This window comes from Lontra canadensis, unplaced genomic scaffold (assembly GCF_010015895.1).
Source record: "Lontra canadensis isolate GAN:19392208 unplaced genomic scaffold, GSC_riverotter_1.0 scaffold4, whole genome shotgun sequence".
NCBI classification, from domain to species: domain Eukaryota; kingdom Metazoa; phylum Chordata; class Mammalia; order Carnivora; family Mustelidae; genus Lontra; species Lontra canadensis.
In genome coordinates this window covers 7,693,436-7,710,897 of record NW_022630998.1, presented here as the reverse complement: position 1 = coordinate 7,710,897, position 17,462 = coordinate 7,693,436, and the positions used below count along the sequence as shown (strand labels likewise).

The window sequence follows — 17,462 nt, the reverse complement described above, 5'->3', positions numbered from 1 at the left end:
ACTATTCTTATAATGTAAAAGTGCATTTTTTTTTTTTTTTCTGGGCACCTGGGTGGCTCAGCAGTTAGGCATTTGCCTTTGGCTCAGGTCATGTTCCTGGGGTCCTGGGATCTAGCCCCACCTGGGGCTCTCTGCTCAGCGGGGATGTCTGCTTTTCCCTCTCCCTCTGCCCCTTCCCTTAGCCCCGCACCCAGCTCATGCTCTCTCTCAAATAAATAACTAAAAAGTATAAATAAAAATGCATTTTCCTCAATGAATCTTAGTAAGAAGAGATGCTGTGTTATAATCAAAAGAAATCACAGTGCTTACAGAATTTCTTACTGCAGTGAATGGCTAACAGGTGCTATCTTTCTAAAAAGATAAAGATCTCCTTCCAATTTTCACTATAAAAACTGTATATTGATTATGAACTAAAAATACAAGATGGAATAAATTGCCATAGCCAGGCATGCAGCCTTTTAGTAAAATTATTATTGGTTAAATTTTACTTATTTTAATAAAGTTCCCCTGTCAAAATCTTTCAACTTCTGAGAGATTAAGATGCTTTTATGATTTTCATCTGAAATGTTCATCAATCCTCAAAGGTAGTACCAAAATCAAACAATGATGGAAATTTCCGTGACTTTGCAGATCAACAAAGAACTTTTTTTCAAACCTTTTCCCATGCATAAACAGTAATACTGAACCTGTAATTTAGATTCAGTACTTTATAGAGAAAACAAGCAGAACAACTAAGCGTCTTGTCAAGGTCATGTTACATCAAATATCACAATTTTTGAGAGGAAAAATAGATTATAAAAAGTATAAAAATGAGGGGCGCCTGGGCGGCTCAATGGGTTAAAGCCTCTGCCCTCGGCTCAGGTCATGATCTCAGGGTCCTGGGATCGAGCCCCATATAGGGCTCTCCACTCAGCAGGGAGCCTGCTTCCCCCTCTCTCTCTGGCTACTTGTGATCTCTGTCAAATAAATAAATAAATAAATAAAATCTTTAAAAAATTATAAAAATGAGCTTGATATTATCACTTATCAAATTCTAGGGCGGATTAATAAACAGATGGCATGTGAGCAGTTGGAAAAGGAGGTAGTGTCGTTTCACTAAGAATAAAGGCATTTCCAGCTAACTTCATTTCCGTTCTTGACTTAATATATTAGCAGATTAGGCTACTTCCATAGACAGTGCAATCTGCTTGTCTGCCATACATGATAAAATTTCTTATGGTGTTCTTTTAGGGAAGATGAAGAACCCTAAGCACATCAGTGACTGGCAGTTGCTTCAACAACTGGACCTAAAGTACTGATTAAGGGATCCAAGTCACCTGGCACACAGCCTACGGTGGCATTCTCACGAGGGTCTGCATGCATTTCATCTTGTCATTTATCATTAACTTGAACAAAGCCACTAAATACTAAAGGCATGCTTCATCAAAACTGAAACAGACACAAGGCAAAGAGAAAGAATCAGAACTCCTTTCTAAGGACCTTTACAAGTTATATCAAATAAGGACAAATTCAGTGCTTCAATTAGGTTACCGAGAAATTGTTTAAGTAATTTAAGGAATGGATTTGGCTTGCCAGCAATGCCTGTAAAGTTCAACAAGAGGTAACAGGAGGATATGTTTATCTAATGGTGTTGGTAACAGAAAACATCAATATACTCCAATCCTAACAGTCACGAGAGTCATTCTGACGTCGGCAATACAGCCTCTGGACCCTGCTGTCAGACCACAGAAGAACGGTGTTTAGTGCTGAGCAGTCAGTGTACTTGAGAGAGGGATTGAAAGGACCAATGCCAGGTTGGGCTGGAATGCACAACATTTAAGAACTGAGAAAAATGTGAAATCTGAGAGAAGTTGTGAAGAGGTGACCACACTGAAGAGATAGGACCTTTCTGTCCAGTGTCACAAGTGTGCAACACATGTAGGTGACACACTTCTAACAATGAAACCCATCCCTTGTAGGAGTGCTGAGTGGCTCTAACTCTGGAAGCAGGGGTTGGATAAAAATCACATGACAGTTACAAAAGGATAAGGCATTAGGGAAGAGGTGTGCCAACTCTGTCTCTAGCTCCAAGACTAGTTTTCTAGTACGTATCTATTCTATTAAGTGGGAATCACAATTCTAAACATTCTAAAGCTTCTAAACAAAATGATTTTTCTAATTTAATGTGCGCATAACCTATCAGCACTCAATTTACCCTTCTGAAATGGGTGAAGACTTTGAAGCCTTTGGAAGTCATGAGAAATCTTCCTCAACAGGTAGATTTGGTGACAGCCCTATGCCTGATCTGGAGGAAGCCACTGAAGGAAGGTGGGCCTCTACCTGGGAACTCTGAGGGTTTCTGCAGTCCTGAGTCAGTGTGGAAATCAGGCTCTGCTGAACCCACAGGCCTGCTGAGAACATTAGGCAGGAGAAGGCAGTGACTAACCTTCAGAGCCCTTTCCAAAGTCCATCAACCACTTCCGTATAGCTGGGCTATTTGTTAGGGCCTTCTTAGGCCACAATTCAAGGACAATGAAATCATGTGCCCAGGAGACTATTCGAGACTTCCTTAATAGCTGTGTTCTTTGCCATTAATGCTAAATCCTCCAGGGGTTTAAATTATAGAAGTGATGTGACTGCACAATTAAATATTAGAAATGGCCACAGAGTACATCCTGTTTATTGTTTATGATTTACACGGAAAATGATGGACTGGGGTTGTTGAACAATAAACCAATCATTACATTTAGACCTGGGCTTTTGAAAACTTGCATTCCATTTTAACAGTTCATATATATTTAACAGCTTATATATAAATCCAAATCACAAATAATCTTAAGAGTTAGTTAGCTCAGAGATAAACAATTAAGGAACACAATAGAAAACCACATGGATCTACCTTTAAATATCAGCATTCATATTACAAGGAAGAAGAAAATGTTTAAAAAAAAATAGAATTATTAGGTCAAGTCACTTAACATAGAGAAGAGAAACAATATTTTTTATCAATATTTATACTTATTCCTAATTTACCTTCATATATTAACTTTTCCAAAAGGATCCAAACAGTATTTCAGAGAATCAAACAATATTTTGGTATCTGAACTTTTCCACTTCTGCTTATATTAACTTGTTACAATGAAAATCCTAAAATTTCAATTTTCTTAAAAAAAATTTTAAGCCAACTCTTATTCAACTTTTCTCCTTCACAGCAGCTGTTTATAGATAGTAGGGAGCCAAGAATGAAGGATAGAAACAGATGGAAAGCAAAAAGTACAACTGCTATCTTAAGTTCAGCTCTCAACACTACTGGTTGAGTTTGGAACCAAAACCTCTTAACAACTGGCATATAATAGCTAAATCTTAACAGGCAAAGAAGAAATATTTTCTTTGGGACAGCTGCTACTAGGAGAAGAAAACTGACATCCCTTAATACAGCCTAAATATAACAGGGCGCCTGGGTGGCTCAGTGGGTTAAAGCCTCTGCTTTCGGCTCAGGTCATGAGAGTCCTGGGATCGAGTCCCGCATCGGGCTCTCTGCTCAGCGGGGAGCCTGCTTCTCGCGCCCCCCCCCCCGGCCTGCTTCTATGCCTGCTTGTGATCTCTGTCAAATTTAAGAAAAAAAAATCTTAAAAAAAAAAAAAACTGCCTAAATATAATTTATGGCTTACTACAGAGCAATCTGTAGCAATGTCAGTTTAACCAATAAGCATCACAACTGATCAATATTACTTAAAGGAAACAAACAACAACAAAAAAGAAACAAGAAAAAGAAAGAAAAAAAAAATTAAAAATCACACTAGCCACAAAGTTCCACAATATACACATGAGAATTAAGTTTAATCTGATTTGACTCCTCGACACTAACTGATCGTCAATGAAATATGGTATGGCAAGATCACAGAGTAGAAAACAAGCAAAGATTAGTTTATACAACAGTGACTATATACATCAGAAGGAAAACATGCTAGCTAATGCAACATTAAGGCCTGAATGTAAGCATTTCCAAAGTCACAGAAGCCCCAAAGAACCCCTAAATTACAAAGTCACCACATTACATGCATGCAATGTTCAGTTTTGTTTTACCCATAAAAGGATACACAGTATTTTGCTGTAAATACCAGACACACATTTACAATATATGCAAAAATTAGAATGCAAGTGTTATGTTCCTTATAGTTAAGCCTCAAATGTGCCAACAGTGAAAATTCATTTAAGAACGAAGAAAAGAGATGGAATATAAATACTCAGAGAAATTACACAAATAAAATATAATTTTGCATTTGGGAAGCCATATAAATATTCCTCTTATGTGTCCCAATTAAATTACCAATGTACCACTCAGATGGATGTACACTCGCTACATGCTTTACAATTTTACTTGCTCAAATGCGGTATTCTAACACCTATCATTCTCTGGTACTGATAGCAAATCACATCTGTAAGTTAAATATTATGTCCATCTTTGTACATATTTGCCTACTGGGTGTGATCACCTAAACGGAAAGCTATGCAATCTTATTTTGGAGTTATATAATTATGGATGACCCTAAAGGCCAAATTTCCCATAAAAAACAACTAAACAAAGCTCATTTCCTCACTTTTATAGAAGAATCTGAACGGAACTCTTTTGGAGGGCAAATCTGGGGTCAGGGTCTTCTTTTCTCTTTTAGAGAAAGGAAAATAAGAAAGGAACCATGTTACATGTTCAGTTCTGCTTACAGTCACTAGGTGATCACTCTACTCCTTTTTCACCCAGGGCTTAATTTGGTTTAATATGAAACAACCCATTTTTATTATTTATTTCCAGGTGAATAATTTTATCAAAATAAATTAGTGTAAAGAAACAAATGTACTATGAATAATCCTTATTCAGGAATACTTTAAAGAAATAAATTATAACACAGTAAGGTTTAGATATGTTATAAAAAGATGTGGCCAAATCTGTCCTATACCCCATTAATTTTATGCTTTACACAAGTTGGTAAAATTAACCTTCCAGTTTTTTAAGGATCAGATTTCCTCTTGGGATACAACAGAATGAATGTTTAAACATGTGATGCATGTTTTCAGACTTTCTAAAATATTTCTGAACCAAAATTACTTTAAACAAACTGTATCTAATTTTTATAAATTTATAAACAAGCATATTTATAAATTTATAAATTAAAAAAACAACACTTATCTAAGAAATGTGCCATGAATGTTCTCAAGTATAATTGTAACCAGGTAGAAAGGGAAAAAGGATTTCATAAGGCCATCTAATTCACCTCATCATATCAAACACTGAGCACACTAGATTGTTTCATAAGCTTTACTAACCTTACCTCAAGCATCAACCATAGTAAAACACTCATGCTTTGCTAACCTTACTTTAAGCACATCCACCATTAAGAAAAAGGAAAAAAAAAACGTATTTTACTATCTAACCATTCCAAGGGGATTACATTTAAGATCTTAAAATTTTGTGGTGATTAAGCCAAAATTTTGGCCTTTGTTTCGATTCTAGAAAGTCCTAATTTTAAACAAAGATGGAAGAGTAGATACCTTCCTAAAAAAACCACTCAGTATTATGAACCAAGAGGTTCTGATGTAGCAAAAGCAAAGCGACCAATGAAAAAAGCATGTTTTAGAATTCTTTTTATTTCCAAAGAAACCAAATTTTACTACTGTTGTGATCACAGTCTTCACATTTGATGCAAATAGGAGAGTTTAATTATAATCACTTAGTGGCAGTACTTCAGACAAAACCAGTAATATGTGCCACATACATGATTATTTCTTCTGGAGAGAGTTAACTGGTAAGCTTGACTTAACAATTAATACCAACATGTTCAACGAAAGAAAATGGATGCACTGCTTCAACATTCAGCTTGAAAATGTTTAGTACTTTCTGCGAACCTAAATTTAGTTTAGAAAGGTTAATATTCTTCTTTCTAAACTATGGTATAGACTATATATAGGATTTTAAATTTATTTATATATAATTATTTGCACATCAGATTGAGAAGGAATTTGCAGATTGACTTTTAGACATAGTGATCTCATTCAAGGGTTAAAGTTTAAGGGGCTTCTGCAGAGCTGTCAGCGGAAGGGGGGGCCTCCTGGTCAGGCTCAGAGGACGGAGCTGCCGATGCTTCGATGACGGCGGGTGGGAAGTGGCGGCGGCACACGGGGCACGTTCCAGACTGGAGGGGGAGAAAAACAAGGTCAGAGCCAAAGAAAAGGTCTTAACTGCCACACAGTATCTCAGCAAGGAAAAAACCCAAAAAACCCCAAAGAAACAATGGTATCTGTTATCCTAAAATCAAATCAAATAACTTAAAAACAAAACCTGAATGAACTTCAAACCCACATAATCCAGAGAAGCAAAAGTGTGATGCTATTTCCTCTTTATCCCAATCGGATTCTAATTTCTTTGAGGGTGAACAGCATCTCCTAATCATGTTTGTATCTTTCAGGTCAGTCATCTTTCACTCAGGATTAGTGGAGAGTCTACTACATTCCTTGCTCAGTGCTGTGCAATGTGAGCAAGAAGTCAAAGCACATGTCCTCACCCGAACTGAGTTAGTTTTTATATTTACTCCGTGATGCTTACATTAGAGAAACCACAGACCTAATCAAATCAATTCACATATTTGTAACACCAAACCAACCCCTAAAACGGACTTTCCTTACATATGCCGAAGCCTCACTTAAGTGTGTGTCAAAACAGATAGACTTTAGACCTTCTTTATTAACCATATAACCCCTTTTCAAAAAGATATGGGGAGTTAAGTGCCTTCTAAATGATGAAAGAAATCAACAGCAGAACTAGGAAGAAAGATGGGAGAGGGAAAACAGTCATACTGTGAGTACATCTCTGGGCCAAAGATTATAAAGATGTGTCACCTGGCGACAATTATCCTCTTGAGAATATGTTTCTTCCCCCAAAGAGATAGCCCTGATAGAAATCATGCTGTTGAACAAAGATTTGTATCTTGGGGATCTTTTCCCCAGAGGAAAGGCTTTTTCTTGACGGAAAGAGACCGAGGAGATTATTACTTTGGGTTATAACCAAGTCAACGATAATTCAAAGCTGTACAACATATAAAATGTTATAATTCAAGGATTTAATTTAACAAGAATTCATTGTGTACCAGCCACATGGACTGAGCCTGAACAACATTTTAGTCAGATGAATGTGGTCTCAATTAACCCTATACAAGCTGTGTAGCCCTGGATGAGTAACAATCACTGCAAAATGAATAAGGATATGTCCCAGAGTTATTGTGAGAATTAAATGAGAAAATATACAAGTCGTCTACCAGTTCCTGACACATAGCAGGAACATTTAGATCCTTCTTAAGGCTTAGATACTTAATACGTGGGATTTTAAATACATGGGAATTTAAATAAAGGAGATACGAAGGACAGAAAAGGTGGAATTTAAGCTGGTCCTTCCTAGATCATCTAATCCTGCAGATAGTATGGGGGAAAACTACACCAGCTAAGCAAATATAAACAAATGTACACAGGAGTCAATGTGAACAGACAGGCTGGGGGCTAGATCACAGAACGCCTTGAAAGCCAAGAGACAAATTTTAGATTTTATAATGGAATGGTGAACATTTCCACATTGGATCTTACAAATCTTTTTTTTTTTTAATTAATTTATTTTTTAAAATAAACATATAAGGTATTTTTATCCCCAGGGGTACAGGTCTGTGAATCGCCAGGTTTACACATTTCATACCACTCATCATAGCACATACCCTCCCCAATGTCCATATCCCCACCACCCTCTCCCGTCCCCCCACCCCAGCAACCCTCAGTCTGTTTTTTGAGATTGAGTCTTTTATGGTTTGTCTCTCTCCCAATCCCATCTTCTTTCATTTTTTCTTTTCCTACCCCCAACCCCCCCCACATTGCATCTCCACTTCCTCATATCAGGGAGATCATATGATAGTTGTCTTTCTCCGATTGGCTTATTTCACTAACATGATACCCTCTAGTTCCAACTACGTCGTCACAAATGGCAAGATTTCATTTCTTTTGATGGCTGCATAGTATTCCATTGTGTATATATACATCTTCTTTATCCATTCATCTGTTGATGGATATCTAGGTTCTTTCCATAGTTTGGCTTTTGTGGACACTGCTGCTATAAACATTCAGGTGCACGTGCCCCTTCGGAGCACCATGTTTGTATCTTTAGGATATATACCCAGTAGTGCAATTGCTGGGTCATAGGGTAGCTGGATTTTCAGTTTTTTGAGGAACCTCCATTGTTTTACAGAGTGGTTGCACAAGCTTGCATTCCCACCAATAGTGCAGGAGGGTTCCCCTCTCTCCGCATCCTCGCCAGCATCTGTCATTTCTTGACTTGTTAATTTTAGCCATTCTGACTGCTGTGAGGTGGTATCTCATTGCGGTTTTGATTTGTATTTCCCTGATGCCGAGTGATGTGGAGCATTTTTTCATGTGTCTGTTGGCCATCTGGATGTCTTCTTTGCAGAAATGTCTGTTCATGTCCTCTGCCCACTTCTTGATTGGATTATTTGTTCTTTGGGTGTTGAGTTTGCTAAGCTCTTTATAGATTTTGGATACTAGCCCTTTATCTGATATGTCGTTTGCAAATATCTTCTCCCATTCTGTCAGTTGTCTTTTGGTTTTGTTCACTGTTTCCTTTGCTGGGCAAAAGCTTTTGAACTTGATGAAATCCCAATAGTTCATTTTTGCCCTTGCTTCTGTTGTCTTTCGCGATGTTCCTAGGAGGATGTTGCTGCAGTTGAGGTCAAAGAGGTTGCTGCCTGTGTTCTCCTCAAGGATTTTGATGGATTCCTTTCTCACATTGAGGTTCCTCATCCATTTTGAGTCTATTTTTGTGTGTGGTGTAAGGAAATAGTCCAATTTCATTTTTCTGCATGTGGCTGTCCAATTTTCACAGCACCATTTGTTGAAGAGGCTGTCTTTTTCCATTGGACATTCTTTCCTGCTTTGTCGACGATTAGTTGACCATAGAGTTGAGGGTCTATTTCTGGGCTCTCTATTCTGTTCCATTGATCTATGTGTCTGTTTTTGTGCCAGTACCATACTGTCTTGATGATGACAGCTTTGTAATAGAGCTTGAAGTCTGGAATTGTGATGCCACCAACTTTGGCTTTCTTTTTCAATATTCCTTTGGCTATTCGAGGTCTTTTCTGGTTTCATATAAATTTTAGGATTGTTTGTTCTATTTCTTTGAAAAAAATGGATGGGATTTTGATAGGAATTGCATTAAATGTGTAGATTGCTTTAGGTGGAATAGACATTTTCACAGTATTTGTTCTTCTAGTCCATGAGCATGGAACATTTTTCCATTTCTTTGTGACTTCCTCAGTTTCTTTCATGAGTATTTTATAGTTTTCTGAGTATAGATTCTTTGCCTCTTTGGTTATGTTTATTCCTAGGTATCTTATGGTTTTGGCTGCAATTGTAAATGGGACTGACTCCTTAATTTCTCATGCCTTGGTCTTGTTGTTAGTGTAAAGAAATGCAACTGATTTCTGTGCACGGACTTTATATCACTTTACTGAATTCCTGTACAAGTTCTAGCAGTTTTGGAGTGGAGCCTTTTGGGTTTTCCACATATAGTATCATATCATCTGCAAAGAGTGATAGTTTGACTTCTTCTTTGCCGATTTGGATGCCTTTAATTTCGTTTTGTTGTCTGATTGCTGAGGCTAGGACTTCCAGTACTATGTTGAACAGCAGTGGTGATAACAGACATCCATGCCGTGTTCCTGACCTTAGCAGAAAAGCTTTCAGTTTTTCTCCATTGAGAATGATACTTGCAGTGGGTTTTTCATAGATGGCTTTGATAATATGTGGTATGTGCCCTCTATCCCTAAACTTTGAAGAGTTTTAATCAGGAAGGGATGCTGCACTTTGTCAAATGCCTTTTCAGCATCTATTGTATCATATGGTTCTTATTCTTTCTTTTATTAATGTATTGTATCACATTGATTTGCGGATGTTAAAGCAAACTTGCAGCCCTGGAATAAATCCCACTTGGTCGTGGTGAATAATCCTTTTAATGTACTGTTGGATCCTATTGGCTACTATTTTGGTGAGAATTTTCGCATCTGTGTTCATCAAGGATATTGGTCTGTAATTCTCTTTTTTGACGGGATCCTTGTCTGGTTTTGGGATCAAGGTGATGCTGGCCTCATAAAATGAGTTTGGAAGTTTTCCTTCCATTTCTATTTTTTGGAACAGTTTCAGGAGAATAGGAATTAATTCTTCTTTAAATGTTTGCTACAATTCCCCTGGGAAGCCGTCTGGCCCTGGACTTTTGTTTGTTTGGAGATTTTTGATGACTGTTTCAATCTCCTTACTGGTTATGGGTCTGTTCAGGTTTTCCATTTCTTCCTGGTTCAGTTGTGGTAGTTTATATGTCTCTAGAAATGTATCCATTTCTTCCAGATTGTCAAATTTGTTGGCATAGAGTTGCTCATAGTATGTTCTTATAACTGTTTGTATTTCTTTGTTGTTGGTTGTGATCTCTCCTCTTTCATTCATGATTTTATTTGGGCCCTTTCTCTTTTCTTTTTGATAAGTCTGGCCAGGGGTTTGTCAATCTTATAAATTCTTTCAAAGAACCAGCTCCTAGTTTCATTGATTTGTTCTATTGTTTTTTTAGTTTCTATTTCATTGATTTCTGCTCTGATCTTTATGATTTCTCTTCTGCTGGGTGTAGGCTTTCTTTGTTGTTCTTTCTCCAGCTCCTTTAGGTGTAGGGTTAGGTTGTGTATTTGAGACCTTTCTTGTTTCTTGAGAAAGGCTTGTACCACTATACATTTTTCTCTCAGGACTGCCTTTGTTGTGTCCCACAGATTTTGAACCGTTGTGTTTTCATTATCATTTGTTTCCATGAATTTTTTCAATTCTTCTTTAATTTCCTGGTTAACCCATTCATTCTTTAGAAGGATGCTGTTTAGTCTCCATGTATTTGGGTTCTTTCCAAATTTCCTCTTGTGATTGAGGTCTAGCTTCAGAGCATTGTGGTCTGAAAATATGCAGGGAATGATCTCAATCTTTTGATACCGGTTGAGACCTGATTTATGACCCAGGATGTGGTCTATTCTGGAGAATGTTCCATGTGCACTAGAGAAGAATGTGTATTCTGTTGCTTTGGGATGGAATGTTCTGAATATATCTGTGATGTCCATCTGGTCCAGTGTGTCATTTAAGGCCTTTATTTCCTTGTTGATCTTTTGCTTGGATGATCTGTCCATTTCAGTGAGAGGAGTGTTAAAGTCCCCTACTATTATTGTATTATTGTCGATCAGTTTCTTTGATTTTGTTATTAATTGGTTTATATAGTTGGCTGCTCCCATGTTAGGGGCATAGATATTTAAAATTGTTAGGTCTTCTTGTTGGACAGACCCTTTGAGTATGATATAGTGTCCTTCCTCATCTCTTATTATAGTCTTTGCCTTAAAATCTAATTGATATGATATAAGGATTGCCACCCCAGCTTTCTTCTGATGTCCATTAGCATGGTACATTGTTTTCCACCCCCTCACTTTAAATCTGGAGGTGTCTTCGGGTGTAAAATGAGTTTCTTGCAGACAGCATATTGATGGGTTTTGATTTTTTATCCATTCTGATACCCTGTATCTTTTGATTGGGGCATTTAGCCCATTAACATTCAGGGTAACTACTGAGAGATATGAATTAAGTGCCATTGTATTGCCTGTAAGGTGACTGTTACTGTATATTGTCTCTGTTTCTTTCTGATCCACTACTTTTAGGGTCTCTCTTTGCTTAGAGAATCCCTTTCAATATTTCCTGTAGAGCTCGTTTGGTGTTTGCAAATTCGTTCAGTTTTTGTTTGTCCTGGAAGCTTTTTATCTCTCCTATTTTCAATGATAGCCTAGCTAGATATAGTATTCTTGGCTAAATGTTTTTCTCATTTAGTGCTCTGAATATATCATGCCAGTTCTTTCTGGCCTGCCAGGTCTCTGTGGATAGGTCCTCTGCCAATCTGATGTTTTTACCCATGTATGTTACAGACTTCTTTTCCTGGGCTGCTTTCAGGATTTTCTCTTTGTTGCTAAGACTTGTAAATTTTACTATCAGGTGACGAGGTGTGGACCTATTTTTATTGATTTTGAGGGGCGTTCTTAGCATCTGCTGGATTTTGATGTTTGTTCCCTTTGCCATATTAGGGAAATTCTCTACAATAATTCTCTCCAATATACCTTCTGCTCCCCTCTTTCTTCTTCTTCTGGAATCGAATTATTCTATTGTGTCATCTTATGGTGTCACTTTTATTCTCTCCTAGTGGTCCAGTATTTGTTTGTCTCTCTTTTGCTCAGTTTCTTTATTCTCTGTCATTTGGTCTTCCATGTCACTAATTCTTTCTTCTGCCTCATTTATCCTAGCAGTAAGAGCTTCCATTTTTGATTGCACCTCATTAATAGCTTTTTATATTTCAACTTGATTAGATTTGAGTTCTTTTATTTCTCCAGAAAAGACTTTTATCTCTCCAGAGAGGGTTTCTCTAATATCTTCTATGCCTTTTTCGAGCCCGGCTAGAACCTTGAGAATTGTCATTCTGAACTCTAGATCTGTAATATTACCAATTTCTGTATTGATTAGGTCCCCAACCTTCGGTACTTCCTCTTGCTCTTTTTTTTGTGGTGAGCTTTTCCGCCTTGCCATTTTGTCCAGATAAGATTTGCTTTCTCCTCCTCTGGAATTCCGCTGTTCTTCTTGGTGAGTGAAGTTGGTCTTGGCTGGGTTTCTCGTTGATCTTCTGGGGGAGAGGCCTGTTGTAGTGATTCTCAAGTGTCTTTGCCCCAGGCGGAATTGCACCACCCTTACCAGGGGCCGGGCTAAGTAATCTGCTCGGGTTTGCTTTTGGGAGCTTTTGTTCCCTGAATGCTTTCCGTAGAGTTCTGGAGGACGGGAATGGAGATGGCGGCCTCCCAATCTGTGGCCAGGAGGAGCCGAGAGGTCGGGGTCCTGTTCCTCAGTGCTCCCTCAAGAGAAAAGCGCCCAACCACCCCCGTCTCCCTGGCCTCTGGTCACGCTTGGAGGAAAGCGCTCAATCGCTGGCACTTGGGAGAAAAGCGCCCGGTCGCTTCCATCTCCGTGGCCTCCTGCCGCGCTCCGAGCTCACCCAGCCTACGACTGGTTCAAGGTAAGCCCAAGTTGAGAGCTCACTCCTCGGCTTTGTTGCTGTGGCCGGCTTTCCCGCTGTGATACCTACGAGCTCTGCGACACTCAGACACCCCTGGTCCTTCTGTGACCCCACGGGACCTGGGGTTACGCTGACCCCGCGTGGGCTTCCCCTTGGTTTAGCCTCTGGAGCTATGTCCCTCAGTGGAGCAGACTTTTAAAAGTCCCGATTTTGTGCTCCGTTGCTCCACCGCTTGCCGGGAGCTGGCCCCTCCCCCCGAGGTCTATCTTCCTGTCACTTTGGATTCACTTCTCCACAAGTCCTACCTTTCAGAAAGTGATCGATTTTCTGTTTCTAGAATTGTTACCCTTCTTCTCTTCAATTTCCCGTTGGATTTGTAGGTGTTCGCAATGGTTAATAAGCTATCTAGCTGATCTCCTGCTACCTGATGTCGTCTCAGTCTGCTACTTCTGGATCTTACAAATCTTAAGTAGAACTTTGACAACCATGAAGTGGCAGTAAAAGGGTAGCAACAGCAAAGAAAGCAAAAGGAAAGAAAGGAAAGGAGGAAGGAGAGGAGGAAGAAAAAAGGGGAGAAGGGAGGGAGTGGCTATAGGGAACAGAGGGAGTTATATCCCTAAGTACATAAGCTGTGAAAGTGATTTGGGAATTTCTACCTTACTGCCTATAAAAATACTTTGTGTAAAAACAGGGTTCACAGAGAAGATTTAAATAAGACTCTTTGTTTTTTTCTTAAGTAATTCAAATATAGTTAAAAATTATTGGGTAAATATTTAGGGAGAATATATATAGTTGGAATAGGAGGTTTCTTGTAGGTGATTACATATTTCTCATATACATTTTCAAAGACCTTGATTTATATTAGCAGAATATATATATATTATTACAGTACTTTGAGAGGTGCCAAAGGCTTTTTTTTTTTTTTTTTGCTTGTGAGATTTTTGAAAACACAAATTTCAGGAATATGATTAAAGATCTACTAGGTTTATCCTAAAATGATTTTTTGATATTTAATCATTTCCAAAAGTGATTAAATATGCCAAGCAATTAGTGTTATCTATATTGTTTTTCAGAAATGTTAGTAAAGTAAAATAGTTTCACATTATCATTAATCTGTAATCATTAAGTTGTAATCAATCTTTAACACTTAATTAAAAAGTACAAGTATATAGCTGAATAAAATAGGCTTAAAAGATACTATTAAAATATTAATTTCAAAAAAAGTAAAAATAAAACTCACCTTCTGTAGCCAAATTGAGACACAAGGTTTGTGAAAGAAATGGTGACAGGGAAGCTCTGTTGCTATATCATCCTTAATATACTCACTGCAACAGATTGGACAGCACTGCTCCTGACCAATTGCTGAAAATCAAAAATAATTTGATCAATCCCATAGAGTTCAATTTTAATATAACTGAAAACCAACATATTAACTCACAGATGATACCTATGACAGACAGAAGAGCCATCTTTGAAAAAGTAATTGCCAAACATGTTTCTGTAATACATGACAATTTGGAATTTAATAAATACTGCCTTTTTTTTTTTTTTAAAGATTTTATTTATTTATTTATTTGTCAGAGAGAGAGAGAGAGAGAGAGAGAGCGAGCGAGCACAGGCAGACAGAGGCAGAGGGAGAAGCAGGCTCCCCGCCAAGCAAGGAGCCCGATGTGGGACTCGATCCCAGGACGCTGGGATCATGACCTGAGCCGAAGGCAGCTGCTTAACCAACTGAGCCACCCAGGCGTCCCTAAATACTGCTTTTGTAGAAAAGTTGGCTGGGGCACATTTGTTCCAGCCCATGACTTAATAAATTAAAAATATTCTTCCATTAGTTGAAAGTTTGTCAGAAACTGCCTCCATAGAAAAACTAAGGAAAGTTTCTAGTAGTCAGTATTTTATCTTTCAGGTACATTGATAATATATGAAAACATGAAATGTGTTATCTGACATGAGAGATCAACTTTGCCCTTACCAGTGTGGTCTTCAAGAACAAGGGTCTCTGGAAGACCATCAATGCTTTCCTTACTGGCAGGTGGATTGGCCACCTCAACATCCACTGCCAGAGACTCTAAATGTGCCAGTGCAGTCTGAAAAAGAAGTCATAGCTCCTTGTTAGGAAAAAACTTTAAAACAGTAATAAAAAACAATTTTTTAAGGTATCTTTCAAAATTATATGCACCCCTAGTCTCTTTTGCTTCATTCAGTCCCCTGCCCTTTTTGTCTCCTCCTAAAAGGAATCATCGCCATACCAAAACATCAAAAAGTATCCAAAAAAGCACCGTACTTCTCACAAGAACAACAAAAATCTATCTTGTCTCAAGAATCATCTACTTGCCCACCATATCTGTATCTTCAGAAGAGTGGTTACCTCTTCCAACTTATGAGTTCCTGTGTGAAAGCAGTAAGATGAAACAAAGTGAACACTTTTGGACAGGCTCAACATATGAAAGATAAAATGTGACCGAGGTTACCAGATGATGTTCAAGTTATAGAAGCAAACAAATAATGTATTTCTGAATGGCTGTATCTATCACTGGCAAAGAGTAAGCACACCCACATGACTATTTTTACTAACATAACTGGGTTATCTGAGATGTGAACTTTAATTAGGGGTTCAGTGTCTATATAAATTTACCATTCTAACAAAGATGAAAGGAACAAGAGATCATACAACATCTTAGTATAATCCTTCTGTGGATTGATTAGCCCTTCCAGCTACAATTAGAACTACAGGTAGGACTTATATTCATGGGATCCAAAAGGTAGAAACCCAAACACCCATCAACAGATGAATGGATAAACAAAATATGGTTGGTAAAGTGTATAGTCAAATTCAGAGTACTTTGATACTATAATGTAATGTGTTAACTGCTTTATTCTAGTATAAGGTTAAAGGAAAAGACTTACCACTATAGCACAATAATTTGTTAATAATATACAATATAAAAAGACATAAACTGTAACATCAAATACATAAAAGGGAGGAATAAAAGTAGAGTGTTTTTTTTCTTTAAGATTTTATTTATTTATTTGACACACAGAGATCACAAGCAGGCAGAGAGGCAGGCAGAGAGAGGGAGGAAGCAGGCTCTCTGCCGAGCAGAGCCTGATGTGGGGCTCGATCCCAGGACCCTTAGACCATGACCTGAGCTGAAGGCAGAGGCTTAACCCACTAAGCCACCCAGGCACCCCAAAAGTAGAGTTTTTGTATGTAATATAAGTTTAGTTGTTATACCATACCAAAATAGAGTGTTAAGATATTTTACATAAGCCTCATGGTTACCACAAAGCACAAATCTATGTTAGATTCACAAAAGATAGAGAAAAGTAAATTAAACAATACCACTATGGAAAATCAAGTCACAAAAGAAGGCAACAAGAGAGGGAGAAAGGAAAAAGAGAATTAAAAAATAACTAGACAACAACTAGTAAGACGGTATAAGTAAAGTCCTTACTTACAAACAATTATTCTAAATGTAAATGGACCAAATTTTCTAGGCAAAAGGCAGAAAGTAGCTGGCTGGATTGAAAAAGCAAGACCCAACTATATGCTGCCTACAAGAGACCCACTTCAGCTTTAAGGACACACAGGCTCAATGTAAAGAGACAGAAAAAGATATTCCATGCAAACAGAAACCAAAGAGAGCAGGGGTAGCTACATTTGTATCAGAAAAAACAGACTTCAGGCCGGGGTGCCTGGGTGGCTCAGTGGGTTAAGCGTCTGCCTTCAGCTCAGGTTGTGATCCCAGGGTCCTGGGATCAAGCCCCGCCTTGGGCTCTCTGCTCAGCAGGGAGCCTGCTTCCTCCTTTCTCTCTGCCTGCCTCTCCATCTACTTGTGATCTCTATCAAATAAATAAAATCTTTAAAAAAAGAAATAGACTTCAGGCCAACAATTGTTAACAAGTGACCAGGTAATTTTTCTAATGATAAAGGGTCAATTCATCAAGAGAATAAAATAATGACAAATAAATATGCACCCAATATTAGAGCACCTAAGTATATTAAGCAAATAAAAGTAGATCTGAAGTGAGATTACACAACAATAAATAATACTAGGGGACTTCAATACCTAACTTTAAAGAATGAATCATCCAGATAGAAAATGAGAAATAAAACATTAGACCTGAACTACACTTCAGCTAAAATAGATCCAAGAATACACAAAAAATTCCACATAACAGCAAAAGACTACACATTCTTCTCAACTGCACATAAAACCTTCTCTAGAATAGATCATATGGAAGGTTACAAAACAAGTCTTAGCAAATTTAAGAAGACTGAAATTGTACCAACTTTCTTTCTGACCAA

The 17,462-nt window shown here is 38.0% G+C and overlaps 1 protein-coding gene across 2 annotated transcripts in view; it reads right to left on the bottom strand.

The window, feature by feature from the left end:
• Nucleotides 1–5,604: 5,604 nt before the first annotated feature.
• Nucleotides 5,605–17,462, bottom strand: part of PJA2 (praja ring finger ubiquitin ligase 2) — a 75,952-nt gene continuing 64,094 nt past the window's right edge. For both annotated transcript variants that reach the window (XM_032845201.1, XM_032845211.1), the window contains 3 exons: nucleotides 15,126–15,240; nucleotides 14,391–14,512; nucleotides 5,605–6,167 (listed from right to left, as the gene is read on the bottom strand). In XM_032845201.1, coding sequence (XP_032701092.1) covers nucleotides 6,042–6,167; nucleotides 14,391–14,512; nucleotides 15,126–15,240 — 363 coding nt within the window. In that variant the 3' untranslated portion in view covers nucleotides 5,605–6,041. The remainder of the gene's footprint in view (nucleotides 6,168–14,390; nucleotides 14,513–15,125; nucleotides 15,241–17,462) is intronic.